Source organism: Loa loa, assembly GCF_000183805.2.
Source record: "Loa loa unplaced genomic scaffold supercont3.373, whole genome shotgun sequence".
NCBI lineage: Eukaryota > Metazoa > Nematoda > Chromadorea > Rhabditida > Onchocercidae > Loa > Loa loa.
The window spans coordinates 14,721-33,447 of record NW_018108553.1 but is presented as its reverse complement, the minus strand read 5'-3'; the positions used below and the strand labels follow the sequence as shown (position 1 = coordinate 33,447).

At 31.2% G+C, this 18,727-nt stretch overlaps 3 protein-coding genes across 3 annotated transcripts; all 3 read right to left on the bottom strand.

Annotated features, from left to right (window-relative positions):
• Window positions 1-485: 485 nt before the first annotated feature.
• On the bottom strand, window positions 486-5,233 carry LOAG_04597 (ABTAP protein). The gene is made up of 10 exons (XM_003140134.2): window positions 5,069-5,233; window positions 4,121-4,361; window positions 3,670-3,829; window positions 3,426-3,549; window positions 3,001-3,181; window positions 2,548-2,732; window positions 2,168-2,396; window positions 1,803-1,951; window positions 1,387-1,471; window positions 486-835 (listed from the first exon to the last, which is right to left on the bottom strand). Exons 1-10 carry the CDS (start codon window positions 5,203-5,205, stop codon window positions 719-721), a joined length of 1,608 nt encoding a protein of 535 aa, XP_003140182.1. The 5' UTR covers window positions 5,206-5,233; the 3' UTR covers window positions 486-718.
• Window positions 5,234-6,154: 921 nt separating this feature from the next.
• LOAG_04596 (multisynthetase complex auxiliary component p43) lies at window positions 6,155-8,394 on the bottom strand (the record flags this gene model as incomplete). Its single annotated transcript, XM_003140133.2, has 6 exons — window positions 8,202-8,394; window positions 8,004-8,117; window positions 7,320-7,510; window positions 7,227-7,272; window positions 6,760-6,935; window positions 6,155-6,490 (listed from the first exon to the last, which is right to left on the bottom strand). Exons 1-6 carry the CDS (start codon window positions 8,293-8,295, stop codon window positions 6,155-6,157), a joined length of 957 nt encoding a protein of 318 aa, XP_003140181.1. The 5' UTR covers window positions 8,296-8,394.
• A 504-nt stretch (window positions 8,395-8,898) lies between these two features.
• LOAG_04595 (methionyl-tRNA synthetase) lies at window positions 8,899-14,693 on the bottom strand (the record flags this gene model as incomplete). The annotated part of the gene is made up of 12 exons (XM_020446635.1): window positions 8,899-9,009; window positions 10,051-10,231; window positions 10,560-10,840; window positions 11,054-11,189; window positions 11,369-11,511; window positions 11,687-11,812; window positions 12,132-12,302; window positions 12,481-12,673; window positions 13,189-13,278; window positions 13,657-13,860; window positions 14,155-14,271; window positions 14,629-14,693. 12 exons carry the CDS (start codon window positions 14,691-14,693, stop codon window positions 8,899-8,901), a joined length of 1,818 nt encoding a protein of 605 aa, XP_020303052.1.
• Window positions 14,694-18,727: the final 4,034 nt, after the last annotated feature.

The following is an 18,727-nucleotide window of genomic DNA, read 5'->3' as shown; positions in this document are numbered from 1 at the left end:
CCATTTTGCAAATGTGCTTTTTCATTTTTTGTTAATGTATTTGTAAAATGATAATACAGTATCGATTTCATATTTTATTTCGTTACTTATTTACTCAACTATAATATAGTGAACAAATGTTATAAGCATAGAAATTTTGATTTATTACAGACATATAAGCGAACATACAATGTAAGATGTTAACAGTGTCAAAGTATATTTTATGTATTGCACAAAGTTATGACAAATAGAACTTATCCAATCATTATAACAAACATCACAATGATAAAATTGATAGCTACCAATATGCAGTAATTGTGATTCTTTTTCTGCTATTATCAGTCCTTTACTACGCTTTCTTTTTTATGCAAAAAAAATGTGATAATTACAAATTTCATTACAAATAACAAAAATAAAAAGCCCAGACTGACAGAAATTCCTGAATAGAACAGACCTAGAAAAAAAATATTTTCTTGTATTTGAACTTGAACATTTTTGCAAAACAACGGACCTGTGGTCAGAGATCTGGAATGATTCCCCATGAATACAACAACATGGATCACACAAGACATGTCCATAAAATTGATCACTGCATTTCAGCTTGCGCTCAAAATTCAAGGACCAAAGATCAGATAACATAAATTTAAAATTAGAAAAGAAAAAAGTGTATATGGAAAGATGACAAGTACGGACAGCTACAAATTCGATTTTCGTGGAAAATGTTATTTTAAAGAAGGTCTTAATAAATTTTTTTCCACTTCTTCGCATCAGCTGCTTTTTTCTTCAATTTATTTGCTAATGCTTCGACGTTATCGTCGAATGGACTACTGGCTCTACGTTTCTGCTTTTCTTCAGCCTGAAAAAATAAATTAAAAAAAATGCTTCTATTGCAACAAAATACAAACAATGCATTTTCTAACAATGCATTTTCTTTGCAACTATCTTGTATAATTGACTGTTGGATTTTTCTTTTTTTTTTGTTTTTTTTGCTAAAAATGACTATTTACATTAACAGCAAAACACTTATGTATATTAAAAAACAAAAGTAGTGTCCAACATATGGGAACCAACAACTTCGTGTGATTATATGCAAAATTTGCTCCAACCAAACAAAAAAAAAGTGAGGCTTAACATGATGAATAATAAGAATTAATAATATGGAACAAGCGTTTACTCGATCTAAATGATTTCCACTTTTTTTTTTTTAAGTTGGCGCTCCTCCTAGCTATGAATATACAGAATATAGCTTACAATTAATGAAAAATAAAATGAAGATTAACAGCTCGCAAGTCATATTCTTGTCCACTGAATGATAACTAATGTTGCAGTTGAGAATTGAATAGAGATCTGGGAAAACTTAACAAACACCAAATATTCAAAACGAAATTTGAAAACACAAAAGATAACCTGTCTTAGAGCGAGTTTGGATGATTTGAAGAGAGGATGAGATTGATCAACGGCGAAAGCACTGTTGCTATACAAAGCTTTGAATCTTAAAAAAACAACATCAATCACATCGATTCATAATTATCTCTTATAAAGTGAACTTGAGAATTCCTTTGCTTATTGCTTCTGATATTGATTGCAAATCCTGCTTATACTAAAGATAAAAAGCTAGGGAAAAGAGAGTTGGAAATGTAATGCAAGTCCTGAACTCTCAAATTGAAAAGTCAAAAGCTCTGGTATGAAATATCATTGAACTCTCAAAATCATCACTAAAACGTATTATGATCAATTGTCTTTTTTGGTTTAATAAATAAATCTGATAAAAGACGATGAGATGCATGAAATTGGATATGGAAATGAATTTGTCAAGAAATTACCTTTCATCATCGATATAATCTCTTTCATCACTATTGACATCTTTTTTCAGTTTATTTTTTGTTAGTGACTTAATATTATTTTCAGTAGTGTTTTCGACTATTTCTTCTCTTTGTTTTTTCTTCAAATCAGCAATCATAGCTTTTCGTTCCTTAAAAAAAATCACTGGAACTTTTAGTAACTTTCCGTCAATTTTTTTTAAATTAAGATTACAGAATCATTGATATTTAGTCAAAATGCATTCGGATATTTTTGGCAGTTATTTCTACATTCAATTCAAAACCGCAAAATAGCGTTATTCAGAAGAATAATGGTGATCACTATAGTTCATCAACATACATCAAAATATTAGACTTGAAAAACTAACTTTGCGTTTAGCTTTCCTCTTCTCAAGATATTTTTCCCAAGGTGTTGGTTCACCAAATTTTTTCGTCTTCTTTTCCAAAATCGTATCATCCATCATTTCCACATCCCACGTTACTTCCATCAACGAATCAGCTTTTTTGGAAGCTTCTGTTTCAGCTTCTTTCAATAACACCATACTTTTCCCCGTTTCATCGTTCTCCTCATCAGACGAACATGGAGCCAATAAATGCCTATTTTTGAGAACACAAAGGATTAACATGTTAAATTGCAAATGAAATAAAACTTTGCGAAAACCCTAGGATCAGATCAGAGTTGTCCAAAATGCAAAATCCCATCAACTGAATAACAATATATTTACTTTGTACATTCAACAGTACTCACTGAACTTGATCAAGATCCGCATCTGGAAGAAATGCATCGCGTTCCGCTTTGATACGTTCTGGATCTGTTTCATCCCACGTAAGTTTAGCGGACGACTTTGATAAAGCCGCACTTTCGAAATTCTTGGGCTTAAACACATTCAAATTGATATCCTCAGCAGTAACCCGCTCCTTCACTGAATTGTTCTGAAAATATTTAGCACTTCGATGAAAAATGTATTCGCTAAGTAATAGATGATAGGGGGAGTATTATTTTAGGATCTCAGCATTACTGGGATAAATTCTTGAGGTATCGGTTTCTATGAATGCAACAGTTGAATAAAAATGTAATCATTATATAATCAAGACAAGTAACAACTAATGATGTGAAGAGGCGGTGAACCACTGCTTTACTTTTAAGCACTATCAATATGATCTACTTTTATCCAATAGAATCAAAAGATTTAAAGCAAACTTCAAAAGTCATATCATCGGGTACAAAGCGAAGATCCAAATGTACAGCGCTACTTTCAAATTCGACACCATCACATGCCTCGTAGAGACAAGAGGCTGTTTCCACTCCATCACATTCAATAATAGCATAATAATATCTCATTCTTTCCAACTGATAAGCTCTCATTGCTTCACGAGTTTCTCTGCAAGGTTATTCTACTGGATCAAATGTTGTTGAAGTGAGACAAGAGAATATTCCATTCATCAGACAAATAACATATAGGTAATCTTCATATTTCAATGAATTTCTACATATATTTCAGAGTGCTAAAATCAATGTAGTATTCGATTAAATAAATAAATGTATATGGTATGAAGTATCACTCTCTACTTATCCCTCCTTATACCTTCATCCGGCTTTGAAAATGAGGAATACGAAGAACTTACTCATCCATTTCTTCGATATCCTCAACTGGTTTCTTCAGTTTAATCAGTTTGGGCCCCATACGTTCTTCTTCTTCTAAACGTTTCTGGCCAAAATCCGATTTATATATTGTCACTGACTGAATAGCTAGAAAAAAAAGTTTTTTTCTTTTTTTTTTTCAATTCGTCTAACAGTCATTTGTTACAAAAAGAGAAATCCACAGTTCCTTTTCATCGAGAACTCATCGTAATATCCGAAAAGACCTACTAGCTGGTGCAGGTGGCTTGAATGAGGATATCATAACAAAAATATCAGTAGCCGAAATTCGATCCCATTCCATATTACATAAAGCCAAACGACGAGATGCCCACTCAACTCGACAAGCATCCTTATCAGTTTCACCCCAATCATGCATTTCTTCTGCTGCCTGAACAACATAATTGGATATTTTGATGAGAATGATAACGAAGTAAATCCAAAAAAATGTTATCGCCGCCTTTAATAATTAGTGAGATTTATGTTTGATCAGTAATTTCTAGATATTAGCAACAATTTATTGTTCCTCCTACCTCTCCGCTGAATGACAGGAAATTAAAAGACGAATACTAGAATTGACATACAATACATTGGGAAAGACACCAAGAAAACATAAGCAATAGCTCACATAACAAAATAACGCGCGTAAAGTTAACTACTAAAGTGGTACAGGAAAACTTACTTCTTCCAAGTCCCATTCGGAAGATGAATCTTCGTCACTCGACGTTATGTTACCATTCCCACGAGCTAAATCAATCTTTATTTTCTTTTTCTCTTCTGATTCAACACCCGAACTACCATCATCACTTGGCAATTCATATAAAACAGTCAAATCATTTTTGGGTCTCAAATTGACGCATCGTCCGCGCATGTCCACGTTACTCTTTGGCGCAAATTTTTCACTTGCTAGCATATCTTTAAACCTGAAAACTCCGCAAGTCAGAAAAGTGGAAATTTTGGAGCCGGCATGAAAAAGGATATTTTAACATGCGTTACAATTTCTTAAAGTTTGACTGCTTACACAAAGGATAATGAGATGAAGGAAAACATAGATATGTTTCAGATCAGTATGAATTTTAACATGCGTTACAGCTCCAACAGAATAAGATTCAGGACTCAACAATAAGTTCTTTTTTTCTTTTTGAAAAGTTTTTTCCTCGAGAAGTATTCCTAATTTATTTATCTTTGTTTCAGAGAACTATAAAAAACACCCTTTTTTTTCACAGATTTCTTCGCGTTGATAAAATATAAAAGTACAGCAAATAAATTTTAGTTAACCTGATCCCGCATTATATGTTTGCTCCAGGTTTGCAGAGCTTATATCATATTTGCTATAATTTTTGCTGTATATTATGCTTGCTGTTGAGAACTATCGGGCATCACATTTTATATGATGGTATAGCGACATCACAAAGACACGTAACGTTGTTATGTCTTCAAAAAATGTGATTTTAGAATATTGTTCTAAAGTTGCTATTTCAACGCCCTTCACTGACCTTACCGATATACAATTCATTATTTGAAAGAAAGCAAATAAATCCTATGGCTCTAAAATTTGAGCAGAAAGTGTAAATCTATAAAAATGTAAGATGAAAAGAGAATAATTTGCATCAAATATCAGGAAATCTACCTTTCGTCGACCACTACTTTCCTCTCTTTCCTTGGTAATGCGTCAAAACGTGGATCGTTTAAAACCGTCTTAAATCTTTCATCATCCATACTTCCGTTTTTCCTTTTCTTCTTATTTCCTAGCTTCTTTTGTTCCATACTGATAATGCAAGTTGTTTGTCTGGAAAAGCAGAAATGTTTGCAATCCAGTGAAACGATCGAAAAATTCGTCCTCGAAGTTTATACGAATCAATGCCGTCAGTTCCTTTTTTGAACGATAATAAAAGGGTATGTCAAAAAACTACAGGTGCTAAGTTATTTTCGGTATCAATTCTATTAGATAATTACGAAACATCTCAGCATTACAAAAGAATAAAAAATAAAGGACAGAATCAACCTGTAAAGGTTATTATTCAAGCATAACCACAATTTTAGAATATCACCAACCCGTTTAACATTCACCTAAGAAAGATCAGCATAGGTCCCCACAAACAAAAAATAAACCGAAACTTTTTGCTGACACATGAAACAGTTCATCGAGATGATTATAATTATCGCAGAACACCTTGAAGCTAATTAAACATTGTGTTTCTCCTCCAGAAAATTGGAATAAAATTCAAAACTCCCCTCTTCGAAAGAAAGTAAATCTCAGAATTACCATATCATACCATCACTACCCATTTCAATATACAACTTTTGTTCCTCATTTGATTCGCTGAATACCGTCCGTAAAATATCAGCTCGCATTGCAGAGATAGATATTTATCGATTAAAATTGATCAAGTTTGTCTAACAAATGATACAATGATTGTTAAAATCAATTTATTTAGAATAAAAGAGACAGTACATTATTATTATTAATTGCAATAGTAATAGCAATACTAAAGTGATAATAATAATAACAACACCAATAATTTATGGAAATAGATGCATAACAGTCGTCAAACAAAACTTCTTGTAAACTTTCATTAAACGAAAATTTCGTTCGAAATTTACAAGAAGTTTGTAAAATTCATCAAAATTCACCTAGAAGACCGAATTTTTTTGTGCCCTGGAAAATTCATCGAACCATAAACAAAAGCTATCAAGACAAAGAAAAATACAACAATCATTTCACAGGTACATTTCGTAAGCTAGGCGCTACTAACGGTGATATACCACTGACTAACAGTGGTTGTCCTTTGTAAACAACTTGACCATCACAATTTACCTTCAGATCAGGTGCAACACCTTCCCAAATCTTCTTCTTTGGATTTAGAATAGAATCCGGTCGTCTTTTGTATCCTTCACAGGTTACCGGTTGTCCAGGAATGCAGCTTTCATCAAACTCAATCAGTTCAACCTTTTCAGAAGTAGAAGCGCACAGAACCATTCCCTGCGATTCGATACCACGCATTTTCACTGGTTTCAAATTACAAAGACATATTACAAGTCGATTTTGCATCTGCAATATTTCCAAAAATTATATAAGCAGAAGTGCAGTCCAGCTACGTTTAGAGCAAGTGTAAGACTTACGAACTGATATACACGAGATATACAAAAAATTCAGTTTTCACAAGAGAATAAAGAAATACAGGCTATTCGGTGTAGTGCATATTTTTGATTGCGGAGTGGAACACTTACCCATTCCATTAAGTACACTGTAATCTGGCAAGGCAGTAATTAATTTTTAATTTCCAACATCCTCATAAATAAATAACGCATGAGTTGCACCTGTTCAATAGAGACATGTCGCACAAGACCAGAGATAATGGTACGAGGTTTATCTTCACCAACATCTATTTGTTCAATATACAGGCTATCCGCATCCGGATGCTTTTCTACTTTCAAAATTCGACCAACTCGTATATCCAAGCGACCAATATCAATTGCTTCATCACCTTTGACCTCTGCATTTCAATGCAAATATTAAAACAGAGAAAATTGTTTGACTATGATCAGAAAACGATAGTATCATAATTATCAAGATATTTTGGTCAAAGTTGCTTAAGCGATAGATCAGTAGTATCAGTCATAGCAGTGGAAAGTGAAAGCGAAGGTATAAAAAAGTCCGCAATCATCGCATGATTTGGAAATTATAAATTCTCTCAGAAGGATAAATAAAAGAACCGTCCAGACAGTATACCCGAATAAATTAAAGAACTCAGATCATTTTTAACTCTATCAATCATACCAAACACTTTCAGATTGTTCCATCGCCGGCTTGCATCCTAGTTTTGATTTCCACTAAAATATGAAATTTTTCCTTCTAGAATTGAATTATAAAAATAAACCTCCGTCACTTTTGCTTCCTTTTTACTTTTTGTATCTTCATTTCTTTTAGTTTTTACTTCCCTCTGTAATGCTTCCACTTCATTCATATCCTTTTCATTCGCCTTTTCCATTTGAACCACTGGGATCGTGTCACTACTACTTCCCGTAAGCAAATTTTTTTTATTAAACTTCGGAATATTGACCTGCTTTACTGAAAATTATTAGTGTTTCATTCCAGCTGAAAACCTTACAACCGGGAAATAAAATTCAACAATGAAATTCAAATAGTGCTTTTTTTTTAGAAGTTAGTTTGCTGTCATAACAAATGATGCGTTATAATAACTGAAACAAGTACCTGTGAGGAGTATAGTGTAAAAATGTGAGAAGACAACAGTTTCATTTTATGTTATTTCTTAACTGAATTTCAAATGAACTGCCAAAGCATAGGGTAAAAACCTCATGTAAGATGCACTTCTTATCCGTATGTTAAAGATGATTTTAAGTATAAGCTTATCATAAATGCTTACAACATATTTTATAAATCTGTGAAACTATTATTCTTTGTACTAAATACCAAAAAACCAGAAATAAGACTTTTTCGCCCATTAACTCTTCAATATCAGAACGAAGATTGCAACAAAAAATTTCTAAACCGGCAAATTTTAGTAAAATTCAACATTTGCAAATTTCAAAAATTAACTGACTTCCGCCCAGTGTTTCCATTTCAATTAATTTCGCTTTCAGTCGTTCAATCTCTGCCTCTAATTGGAGCGTTTGTTTATTCTCTTCTTGAACCTTTAACTTTTCGAACAGACTTCCTGAAATCCCAACAAAATATGAACACTGAAGTCACTTTTTCCTTCAAATACGAAAAATAAAATTGGAAAACTGAAAAACATTACTTCTTTGTTCAAGCTTCATACTTGCGACTTCCAATAAAGAATCAATTTTCTTCTGGTTAGTTAACAATTTCGTATAAAGGGACGATGATGCCATATCTGCAAGAAAAGTGAAAAGCAGTAATGGAAATTTTTAAAAACAAATTCCACTTCCCTAACGAAAATCGGAAATACAAATCCAAACTCAGAAAATTCGCTTATCATATCTATTGCCCAATAAACATCCAGTTGTACTACACATATTTTACTATGTTTCTCCTCCTTCGTATACTTATTTTAATAGTCCTTTAGTGAACTTATGTGAAACCTTGCGTTTCCTCATTCATTCTCTGACTGTCGTATAAAAACAACTACAATTTCCCTTAGTCCCAATCTTTACTTTATCTGAATCTTTTCTCATATCCATGCGGAAGCAAAAGGGAAAAACCGTTCAAACCAATAAATAAAATAAGAACAAAAAAAGCCAAATTCAAAAAAAAAACAAAAAAAACAAAAAACAAAGAAACTAATTGAGCAGTTTATTTTATGATGCCTAATGCAATAGCAACAGCTGCCAAAATTCTACCATCGCTACCACTATGACAGTGAATCATTCCTACGAACTGACTTTTACTCAATCCTTTATTACCTTTCTCTTCGTTTTTAATCAATCCTCTATTACCTTTCTCTTCGTTTTTAGCTTTTTTCTTCCCCTCATTTACTAATTTCTTTTTTTCATTTGTTCGTTAACAACTGATTCATCGACACCACCAAATCTTTTCTTGAAATCATCAATTGTACTTTTTTCCATTTTCACAAACAACGGTTTCGGCTGCAAAAGAATATCATTCATTCGATTGATGACGATAAAAGAGAAGTTGTTTCTGTGGTTCATACTGATTATTGCCATCTTTCTTTTTTCGTTTAAAGTAAATTTGAACATTTCGTTATCATTTCTAACAGCGAAGCAAATTTCTGATAGTAAACCCATTAATTAAAAGGAATTTCCTCATATTTTCAACGCATGATCTGTGCTATTACTTCCGACAAATACCAACATTACTTTGAGACCAGTCCCGTATACATAGCTTCTAAGTACATGAATTTGCTTGCCCATTTTGAACTGTCTCGTGATATAAGTCGTCAAACTGATCGCCCGACCTATCCAGTATTTAAGCCCGATAATACAATCTCCCTCCAATCCAAGAATATAACTCTTTATAATTTATTGATGAGTTAATGCAGGCAGCTCAGTTATTCTTTTTACATTGAATTTATTTAAAGTTCAGGTGACATAACTAGTCTAAAGAACACAATGATAAATGGTAGCTGAAACATGAGCTCTCTCTTCAGTCTATTTTCATTACAAATGTGAATAAACTAACTTCAACTTGTATCAAAGCATATGCTATATATATACCTGTGTGTATTTTTAGGATAGGATCTTTTCTCCTCTTATTAATTCTAATATTTGCATAAGAATTCTCAGATTACGAATAGGAAAAGCTTAGGCAAGATACTGCGCCAATTTCATAAAGATCACGATACCAGTGTTCTGAGAATTTCCCATATATACCAAGTTTACTAGTTCAGTTCACGGATGAATTAATTTCTTTGGAACTTGGCTAAATGATAAGCAACACAATATCTTTGTAATTTGCATTAAACCTTCACAACGTATGTCTAGCATTCTGATAAATTATTGGTAAAAAGAGATTTAATAACAGGGGACTAAATAAAATATCGGAAGACACAACATAAAGTGTTGATATTTAATGAACAAAATCAAGAGGAAAGAAAAATGATTGTCAAAGGAAAAAATATATGTAAAAATAACACTAACCTCGTCAATTTTATTAAAAATAACACTAACCTCGCCAATTTTATGACCAGGTTTTAAGAACGCAATTGGAGTCCTCGGCAGCAAAGCCAATGTCGGATGACCACAATGTTCCCGTATCTTTTCACTAATGGACGGCATGTAAGGATAAATCATAACCGCGATTAGGTAAGTTAAGTTTGCTACCACACCAATCACGGTACCTGCTCGTCTCCTAAAAATAATCTCTTGCTAAAATAAACACAGTTTCATTTCTCTTACCTGTTCCAAGCTAATGATTTACTCGACTTTTACTGTTCGTCTATCATAGAATTAACAATTTATTGTGACTTTACGATTTATTGTGATAAATCGTTATGTCTGTAATAAGCAATATCTTACAAGTTTGCTTTTTGAAAGAAAAAAAACTTGGCTTTAGTTTGGAACAAAAACAGTTCCCCAAATTTTCACTCCATTTTCTTCGGCTCTACGCTTCGCTAAAAACTTTGCATCGTGCATGGATGGGTCAGAATTAATTCTGATATATGTAATAATGCAATTACCTGTCATTTTCATTTCCTTTGAGCAAAACCCATGGCTGTGTTGACTGCATATATAAATTACCATGTCTTGATATAGAAAGGACTTTCACGATACCATCGCGAAGTTTCACCGAACTGAGACATGAATCGAAATCGTTCAAGTCAGATGCAACCTGTGCTAATAATGCTTTGTCCTCTTCCTCGAGGTACATATCCGGTACCACACCATTGAAATATTTGGATAAGAACATTAATGCGCGGTTCACAAAATTGCCCAAATTATTCAGAAGCTCCGTATTGACCTGAAATTTGTAGAAATTTATTTCTTACTTACTCTAAGACCAGTTTTTATATTCTCAAATGCAATTACTAAATGGTTAGTTATTAAGAGCCTGCTAGCTACAAACTACTATCGCCCTAAAGTAAAACAGCATCTGGATGTTATCCCATTAAATTTCAGATGTGATGAGTGACGGTCCTGATGATCTGCGGAAAAATAACCACAAAACCGATACCTTTAATGAGAAATCATCCCAGGAAAACGAAGTATCCTGTGTTTCGGGGCGAATGTATAACAAGTAAAATCGCCAAATATCGGCATCAATGCCAGTTTCTGCAGCCATATCGCCAAAAACTCCTGTACCACGCGATCTGAATGTCGGCATTCATCAGTTATATGTAAAAAAAATGTACGAAAGTTAGAAGAATTGTAATTATAACTTACGAAAATTATAACTTGTAAAAAATCATTTGCCAATAAACTGAATGGTTATCGACTCTCATCATCGCATTATTAACCAGAAGATGTAAAATAAGAATACAAAACCAACTTGCTAAACTTCGTAGACTCGTAATTTAGGTACTCTGTTGCGCATAGACGATTAACCATGGTATAGTTGTCACCAGTACCAATTTGGGTGGCAGGGAACATAACAGCATGGAACGCAACGTTATCATGAAAAGGAAAAATAGTCTTAAGAAAAAAGCAGGAAACTCAATATGATCAAACAATTATGAAAATCTATTAAAAACGATAGCACAGAAAGCATACTGGAATTCAGTAATATCTCAACTTGAAATGACAATTCATCCACAGTACTTTTCTTTTTCTTCATGCCAAACCAAAATGTACATCTTTGAAAACTTACTTTTCCAACAAAATTATAGAGATCCACAATGCTTGGGTTTTTCCACCACTGTGACCAATCTTCTCCTAAGTATTCTTTCGTAATTGATAAATAACCAATTGGTGCATCAAACCAAACATAAAATACCTGGAATATTGATTATACTAAGTATAACACATTTGACTAATTTATGGTTTTCCGTTTTAAAACCAACAGAATGGCATAGCTAAAAAAAATTACTGCTTTGGAAGGGCTTAATTTCAGCAAATAATGGAAAGGGAAAATTAAATACAAGCAGTGGTGAATTTACAATATTTTTCTTTGCTAAAGATAATCCCTCTACAAATTTATTACACAACAGTTAGTCAAATGAAATTTATCTTCTGGAAAAACAATAGTTATTGAGGGAAAATAATCATGTAATTGAAATCCAATAATTTGATTCGGGCAAATAACAACTGTATACTTTATTTGAGAAACTATCGATTGGGACGGGTACACCCCACTTCAAATCGCGAGTTATACAGCGCCTTTCCAAACCACCTTTCAGCCAACTTTTTGCAATTGAAATAGCATTTGCTGACCAGTGATTTTTCCCCGAACTGAGCTGCTTATTTAAATGCTTTTCTACTTCACCCTGAAAAAAAACGACCTAGTTATCTTTTTAACTGCAAATTCAACATAAAAGTTATATTTAAGACTAAGCTTCCGAAATCTTAAATTTTATGATGCTTTTTGATATTTCCCAATAAATTATATCTAAAAATAACATTGTGGAAAAACCTCACATGTGATAAAATAAATTTAAAACATACTGCTAATTTATCTAAATGAAGAAAGATATGACTTGATGGTTTCACAACAGGCGTCGCCTTGCATAAGTCACATCGAGGATTTATTATTTCTACGGCATTTATTAATTTTCCACAGGCGTCGCATTGATCCCCTCGTGCATCATCAAAATGACAGTACGGACATTCACCAAATACAAAACGATCTGCCAGAAACCTAAAACGAATTTATTTTCTTCAAATAACAAATCAGACGGAAATTCTGGAACTATCGATAATTTTCAACAAGACAATTGAAATTTCCAGCGCATTACGTCAAACCAATCAATTTTCTTCATGTTTAAAAAGCTCTTCATAGTTGCAGAATTTTCCGGCAACCAGCTTTTTAGAAATGAAAAAATTGATTAGTTTGATATGATGTGCTGAAAATGAAACAGTGTTATAGTTACACGAAATTCTTACACAAAAAAGAAAATTTCAAAATAGCAACAGCAAAATATTTTAAAATCAGGCAAATACGACCCAGATTATGTAAACGAATAAAATATTATTTTCTGTTCAGCCAATAAAAGTAAAAATAGATATTTGAAAAGTTCAGATCAAATCATTCTTATTTGATCTAAATTGATGCAGCAAGTAATTTCCGCCATAAAAAAAAAAAAAAAACCGGAATGAGACTGCAGTATTTTGAACATAATTTGTCCTAATTCATATTTCACGAAAATATCTCACCTGTTACAGTTATCACAGTGCAACTGATCAACGACATCGGTCGAAGTGAAACCGTTCTTATGAAGTTTCAGGAAAATTTCTTGTGTAAGTCTGAAAATATACAGAAAAAAAGACATACAAAGGAAACAATTTACCCAGTTTACAAAGAAAAAATGTATCCTTTATTCCAAAAAATTCGCTTTACTGGCAGCCTACGACTACTGTTAGAGCGATCTAGATTAACGACAACAAATAATATGTCGAACACAGTTAAGGATCAGTCATGAGCGGTTCGTGCATGCCAAATACTCAATCACTTATTCTGACCAAAATCCAATGAACGTGAGATGAAATCTAACTACAATAAAATACACGGAACAAAGCGAAAAAGATTGTAAAAAGAAGAAAGATCAGAAATGTATAAGCTAACAGTAATGTCATCTGATATTAGCTTATCCGACAATCTGATTTTATCATTTACGTACTTACTCTGTTTGATGTTGCGTAGTTGTTCGACCAAAACGGTCAAAATCGATGTTGAACCATTTATAGATCTTTGCATGTATTGCATGATACTTATCACATATTTGGCGTGGTGTTAATCCTTCCTGTACTGCCTTCCTTTCTGTAGCTGTACCATATTCATCCGTACCACAAATGAACAAACGGCGCCAACCTTTCAAATAGCAGTATCTGAATGAAATGGAACTTTCTCACTAAATTAATGAAATTTCGCACGTCGCTTAATATCTCCTTTAAAAAAAGTAAAAAAAAATTAGAAAAAAAAGTCCTAGCCTCAATACTGGATAGTGGCAATCAAACGTAACAGTTCGGGTGAAAAATGGAGTGAAACTTATCTGTTCCACAAACTTCAAATAATGGAAATAATTTTGAAAAAATATTGCTTAACGGTGATCGATTAAAGATAGATTAAGCAAATGCATGCAAAAATTTTTCAAAGGTAAAAATTTCGTAATACGAAATAACCTTGAAAAAGCATCAGCACTCAAAACGCATCCAATAATATTGCCCAAATGTGGCACATTATTAACGTAAGGTAAGGCAGATGTTATCAAAATATTCTTTTCACCTGGTTTCGGTAACCTAAAAGAAATTGATATTTAGGCTGGTCAGCAACAAATGAAATTATCTTGGTGAAAGAAAAACATCGGCCGAAGTACCCAAATGAACTTTTTTTTTGACATCTACTATGTTCAAAAAAAGCGAATATTTCTGTTACCCTTCTTCATTTGACCCTGAGACAGTATCAAAAACAGCACTGATATAGGTTGTCGTGTTCACATCTGATAATGTAAAGAATGCGTACAGTAAAATCTGCATGTTAACGAATGTTTTAAAAACCAAACCAAGGATCTGACGTCATAGAGTCATTTAAATAAATGAATTCAAGATATATCATGAATCCGAAATAGGAAAAAGAAAATATAGGAGAACACACACTTTTTGGATTTATCAAAGGATTGCACATATTCCGGATTTTGATTCCACGTTTTCTCAAAATCCATTTGAACTGAGCAGATAAACAACGTATGTTTTCCACAGCTGCAAGAATGAAATCACATGAACAAAATTCGTTCAAATCATCTTCACATCATCATAGTTACAATTATACGGAGTAGCAAATAACGCTCAAAAGAATCTTTCGCGTCCGTCTCTTACATTTCTAGTACAATCCTAATGGAAAATCAAGTCTTCCATATGTCTTCTATAAGCCCTTTAGAACTATTCTAGGAAAGAATCTCTTACATGTCTCAATACGTGCGTTTATTGCTCCTTATTTAATTAGAGAGTGTGTTATGATTGTGATACACAATTTTTTATTTATATATTTTATCTTTATGGATTTTATACTGTAAGTTAACAATTCCATGGCAAAATAATGCTATATTGATATTAGGACAAATTCCGAAAAGCGATAGTAACAAAGCAACTTCATCCAAATTTCTTAGAACCGTCGAAAATGTTTAGCATCATGGTAGAAATGGTAGAAATAATACCTGACCTCTAGCTAGTTTAAATAACAAGGCAAATTTAAAGTAATCCTGACAATCACCTGAATCATAAATCAAACTCATAAAAGGTTTTACACTTAGTGTCTGCATGAACAATTAAAATTTAATGAAAGCAGAAATAAAACACGTGGAATGTGCATCAAATTGAAAACTGTGAAGCATAAAGATCTTAGCATACGCTTGGAATTGAAATTGCGCACGTACGAACAGAAAATACAAATAATTTTGGCTGATATTTAGGAAAGGAAATGCAACAAAAATAAGTGAAATAATATGTGAAAGAGGTCAGTTACAAGTTATGACGTTACTTTGTGATCGTTAAGCGTACAACGGATAATTATCACAATATCATATATTATCATGATAAATCATTCATTTCATATTGCATGCTATAGCTGAAATAAGTCTCTTCTACAATTTGTATTAATGGCTAATATACATTTAAAAGTTTCTCCTCTTCATCTTTCTTTTAACTTTGTAAAACTAATAATGATTGAAAACATTTGCTATCTCAGACGAAACTTTTTTTTTTTTAGACCATTTCAATTTTCACACAAAGATAAAATATAACAAGTAATTTGGAAAGGAACAGAAATTATTAAAATTTAAGAGATAAGATTGTAGAAATCGATAAGATACAAAAGACTGAGCAAGATAAAGTGTAGATATTACTATTCAAGTATAGAAAATACTTCAGTTTTTTTAGTGGAATAGAAATTGAAAAAAGTAGCACTGGGTCTTGAGAGTAATAAATAATGCAAGAAATGTACTGAGCAAACGGAGAAGAGAAAAATTAGTAATAACAGATTACCAGCAATGCTCAAAAAAAAAAGGAAAAAGCCTTCTCACCCGGCCCAAGTATGATGCTGATTTGCGACCAGTCAATGACGGATTATGAGGCCAAAGGGCGATTAACAAACCCATTATGAAAATTGCAATCCAGGATATAATTTGGATATAATTTGATTCCGTATGAGTTGAATATTGTTGGATGTAATGGGATTTACATGAGCATTGTTTTCATTTTCATCTGTAGGCTTGATGTAATAATTCATCAATTTGATTTTTGATCCAAAATAATTCCGGAATTTCCGATCTGCTTTGTATTCCATCAAATCTCTTTTCGTGCTAAATGATGAATGTGACGAAGGAAAAAAATCTTTTTCAAATTTTTAAATTTTGATTGATGAGATAAAAGATAAAATTTTAGTTTAAAATTTAATAACAAAAATAAAATTTTTAGTTCAAATTAGTTTTTTCCTTTTTTCCTACATATAAATAAAAGTTCTAAAGTTTGGCGTATGTTCAATGTTACCTTTGATATGATTAAAAAAAATAAAAATGAAAAATCATTATGGTATTGCATGAAAGAAATTATTGTAAATATAATGAAGTACTTTTTTGTACTATACAATTTTGGTTGAAATTTTATTTTGGAAAGCTTAAAAAAATTATTTTCATTTATTTATTTTTTTTAAATTATATTTCCCCTAAATTTTGCATATATTGTATGCATCATATATACACACTACTAGATGTATGTATAAAATGTTAGCAAACGTTTGTTTAAATTTAAAAAAAAAAGGAATTTAAATTCTAGTTTATTATTGACACCTTCATTATGCTATTAATATTATATGTAATGCAAATCAATTCGAATTCATTGTCTAAATTCTTTATATTCTTTAAATTTACAACAAGAATGTTTATTCAAACAAGAATAAACATAATACATATAAAAGGAGAAAAGTAAATTTTGTTCCATTCATAAACTTTTTATTTACATGCAGTTAGTTTCACTTGAAATTTTCAGAAAAGAAATTTCACAAATTACACATTAATCTTTGCAATATCAAAAAGAAAAAAGGTTTCAATGGATGAATTATTCATGTAAAAATGGCTCATTTGTGTTAATTATTACGAAATTTGTAAATTATCACAAAATATGTAAGTTATCACAAAATGCATAAATTATCACAAAATGCATAAATTATCACAAAATACATAAATTATCACAAAATATATTAATTATCACGAAATGTATGAATTGTCACGAAAATTTGTTTACTAAAAAAAACAATATTTCTATCACGAATACTATGTAAATTTTATAAAATGATAATGGAGAAAAGAATGAATAAAATGTTGAAAGTGAATAATTAGAAGTCATTGTTGTTACTTGTCACAAACGCTTCACTTTGGCATTAAATAATGGGGTTAAATGAAATTGTTAAATACAATATTTTTGGAAAAAAAACTTTTCCATTTCTTTTTTTTTCACTGAATCAATACTTCGATTGTTAAAGTATGAATTTTTATCAAAAATTTTACTTATACCTTTTTTTCTTTTCAAATTAAAGAAAATCGAATATGTCTTATTCATACAAGATATTTTCTTTTATTTTCTTTTTTTTTCAATTTTGACAACTTTTAAATTAAGGATTCTTTGAAACAAAATTAATCACTCAAAAGAGTGGAACGTTATCTTTTTCTTTTTTCTTTTTTCTTTTTTGTTTTTTTTTATTACCAATAGTTTTTATATGTCACTTTTTAAAAATGTAACTAAATTTAGATTTTAAATAAATTTGAAACAGCGAAAACGAAAAAATTTTTTTTATTATTTCTTTTTTTAATGAATTGATAAAAAAACTTTAACGAGCCAGCTAATTTGAATTATTTTTTATACTTTTGCTGTTTTTTGCATTTCTTTTTTTAATCAACTTGATAATCTTCATCACTTTTATCGTATTTATCGTTATTACTTTAATCATCTATTATTTGGACAAATAATTTTATTAAAATTTCGCAAAACTACTGTCATAGTAGCATACGATCATATTTGTACTACTATTCAACGATTAACTTTTTCTCCCCACTTTTCATTCAGTGTATTTTTTGTTGTTCTATTTAAAAAGTTTTTCACAATTTTTAGAAATTGAAATTTTTTTATTGGCTACAAAAAATTTCGAAAATTTTTGTTAATTCCTGATATTTTGAACAAAAAATGAAAATTTCATTTAAGGCGAAAGGCATCAAATCGAAAGAAAGGCGATACAAAATCAAGTCCTAAGCAACAAACTAATGTTGCTAAATGTCAAGCTAATGCTCGTTCAGAAGTAATAATTAATTATTTTTGCTTTATTTATTATTTTTAATTATTCAGGTAATTATCTTCAGCATATCGTACTTGAGTTATTTTTACTTTTTCGAAATATTTCCTAAAAAGTAAATAATTATGAAAGTAATACGATAACATGATAACAGGTGTTGTCATATTGTTTATGCATGGAATTATTATACAAACATTACTTTTTATTAAGTCAAAAATATCACCAAACCAAAAATTGTAATGTATGAATAACAATTTGTTAAATTTAAAAGTTAAAGTCTAAGGAATTTTTTTACTTCAAAATGGAAGATATAATTAAACAGTTAACTATAACTAACCAAGTAGAAAGAAAATAGAGATGAAAAATTTACTTCGAATTCTCTTCTTAAAATTTGCAATTAAATTTAGGAGTAACTTT

What these genes read in the sequence shown, in the direction of transcription:
- LOAG_04597 (XM_003140134.2), bottom strand. Translation starts at nt 5,205, where the DNA reads ATGGAACAAAAGAAGCTAGGAAATAAGAAGAAAAGGAAAAACGGAAGT. An exon ending in CCGAATGGGACTTGGAAGAA is followed by an intron (nt 3,830 to 4,120) that starts GTAAGTTTTCCT and finishes TATGTTGTTCAG; the next exon opens with GCAGCAGAAGAAATGCATGA. An exon ending in GATTATATCGATGATGAAAG is followed by an intron (nt 1,472 to 1,802) that starts GTAATTTCTTGA and finishes TGTTTTTTTAAG; the next exon opens with ATTCAAAGCTTTGTATAGCA.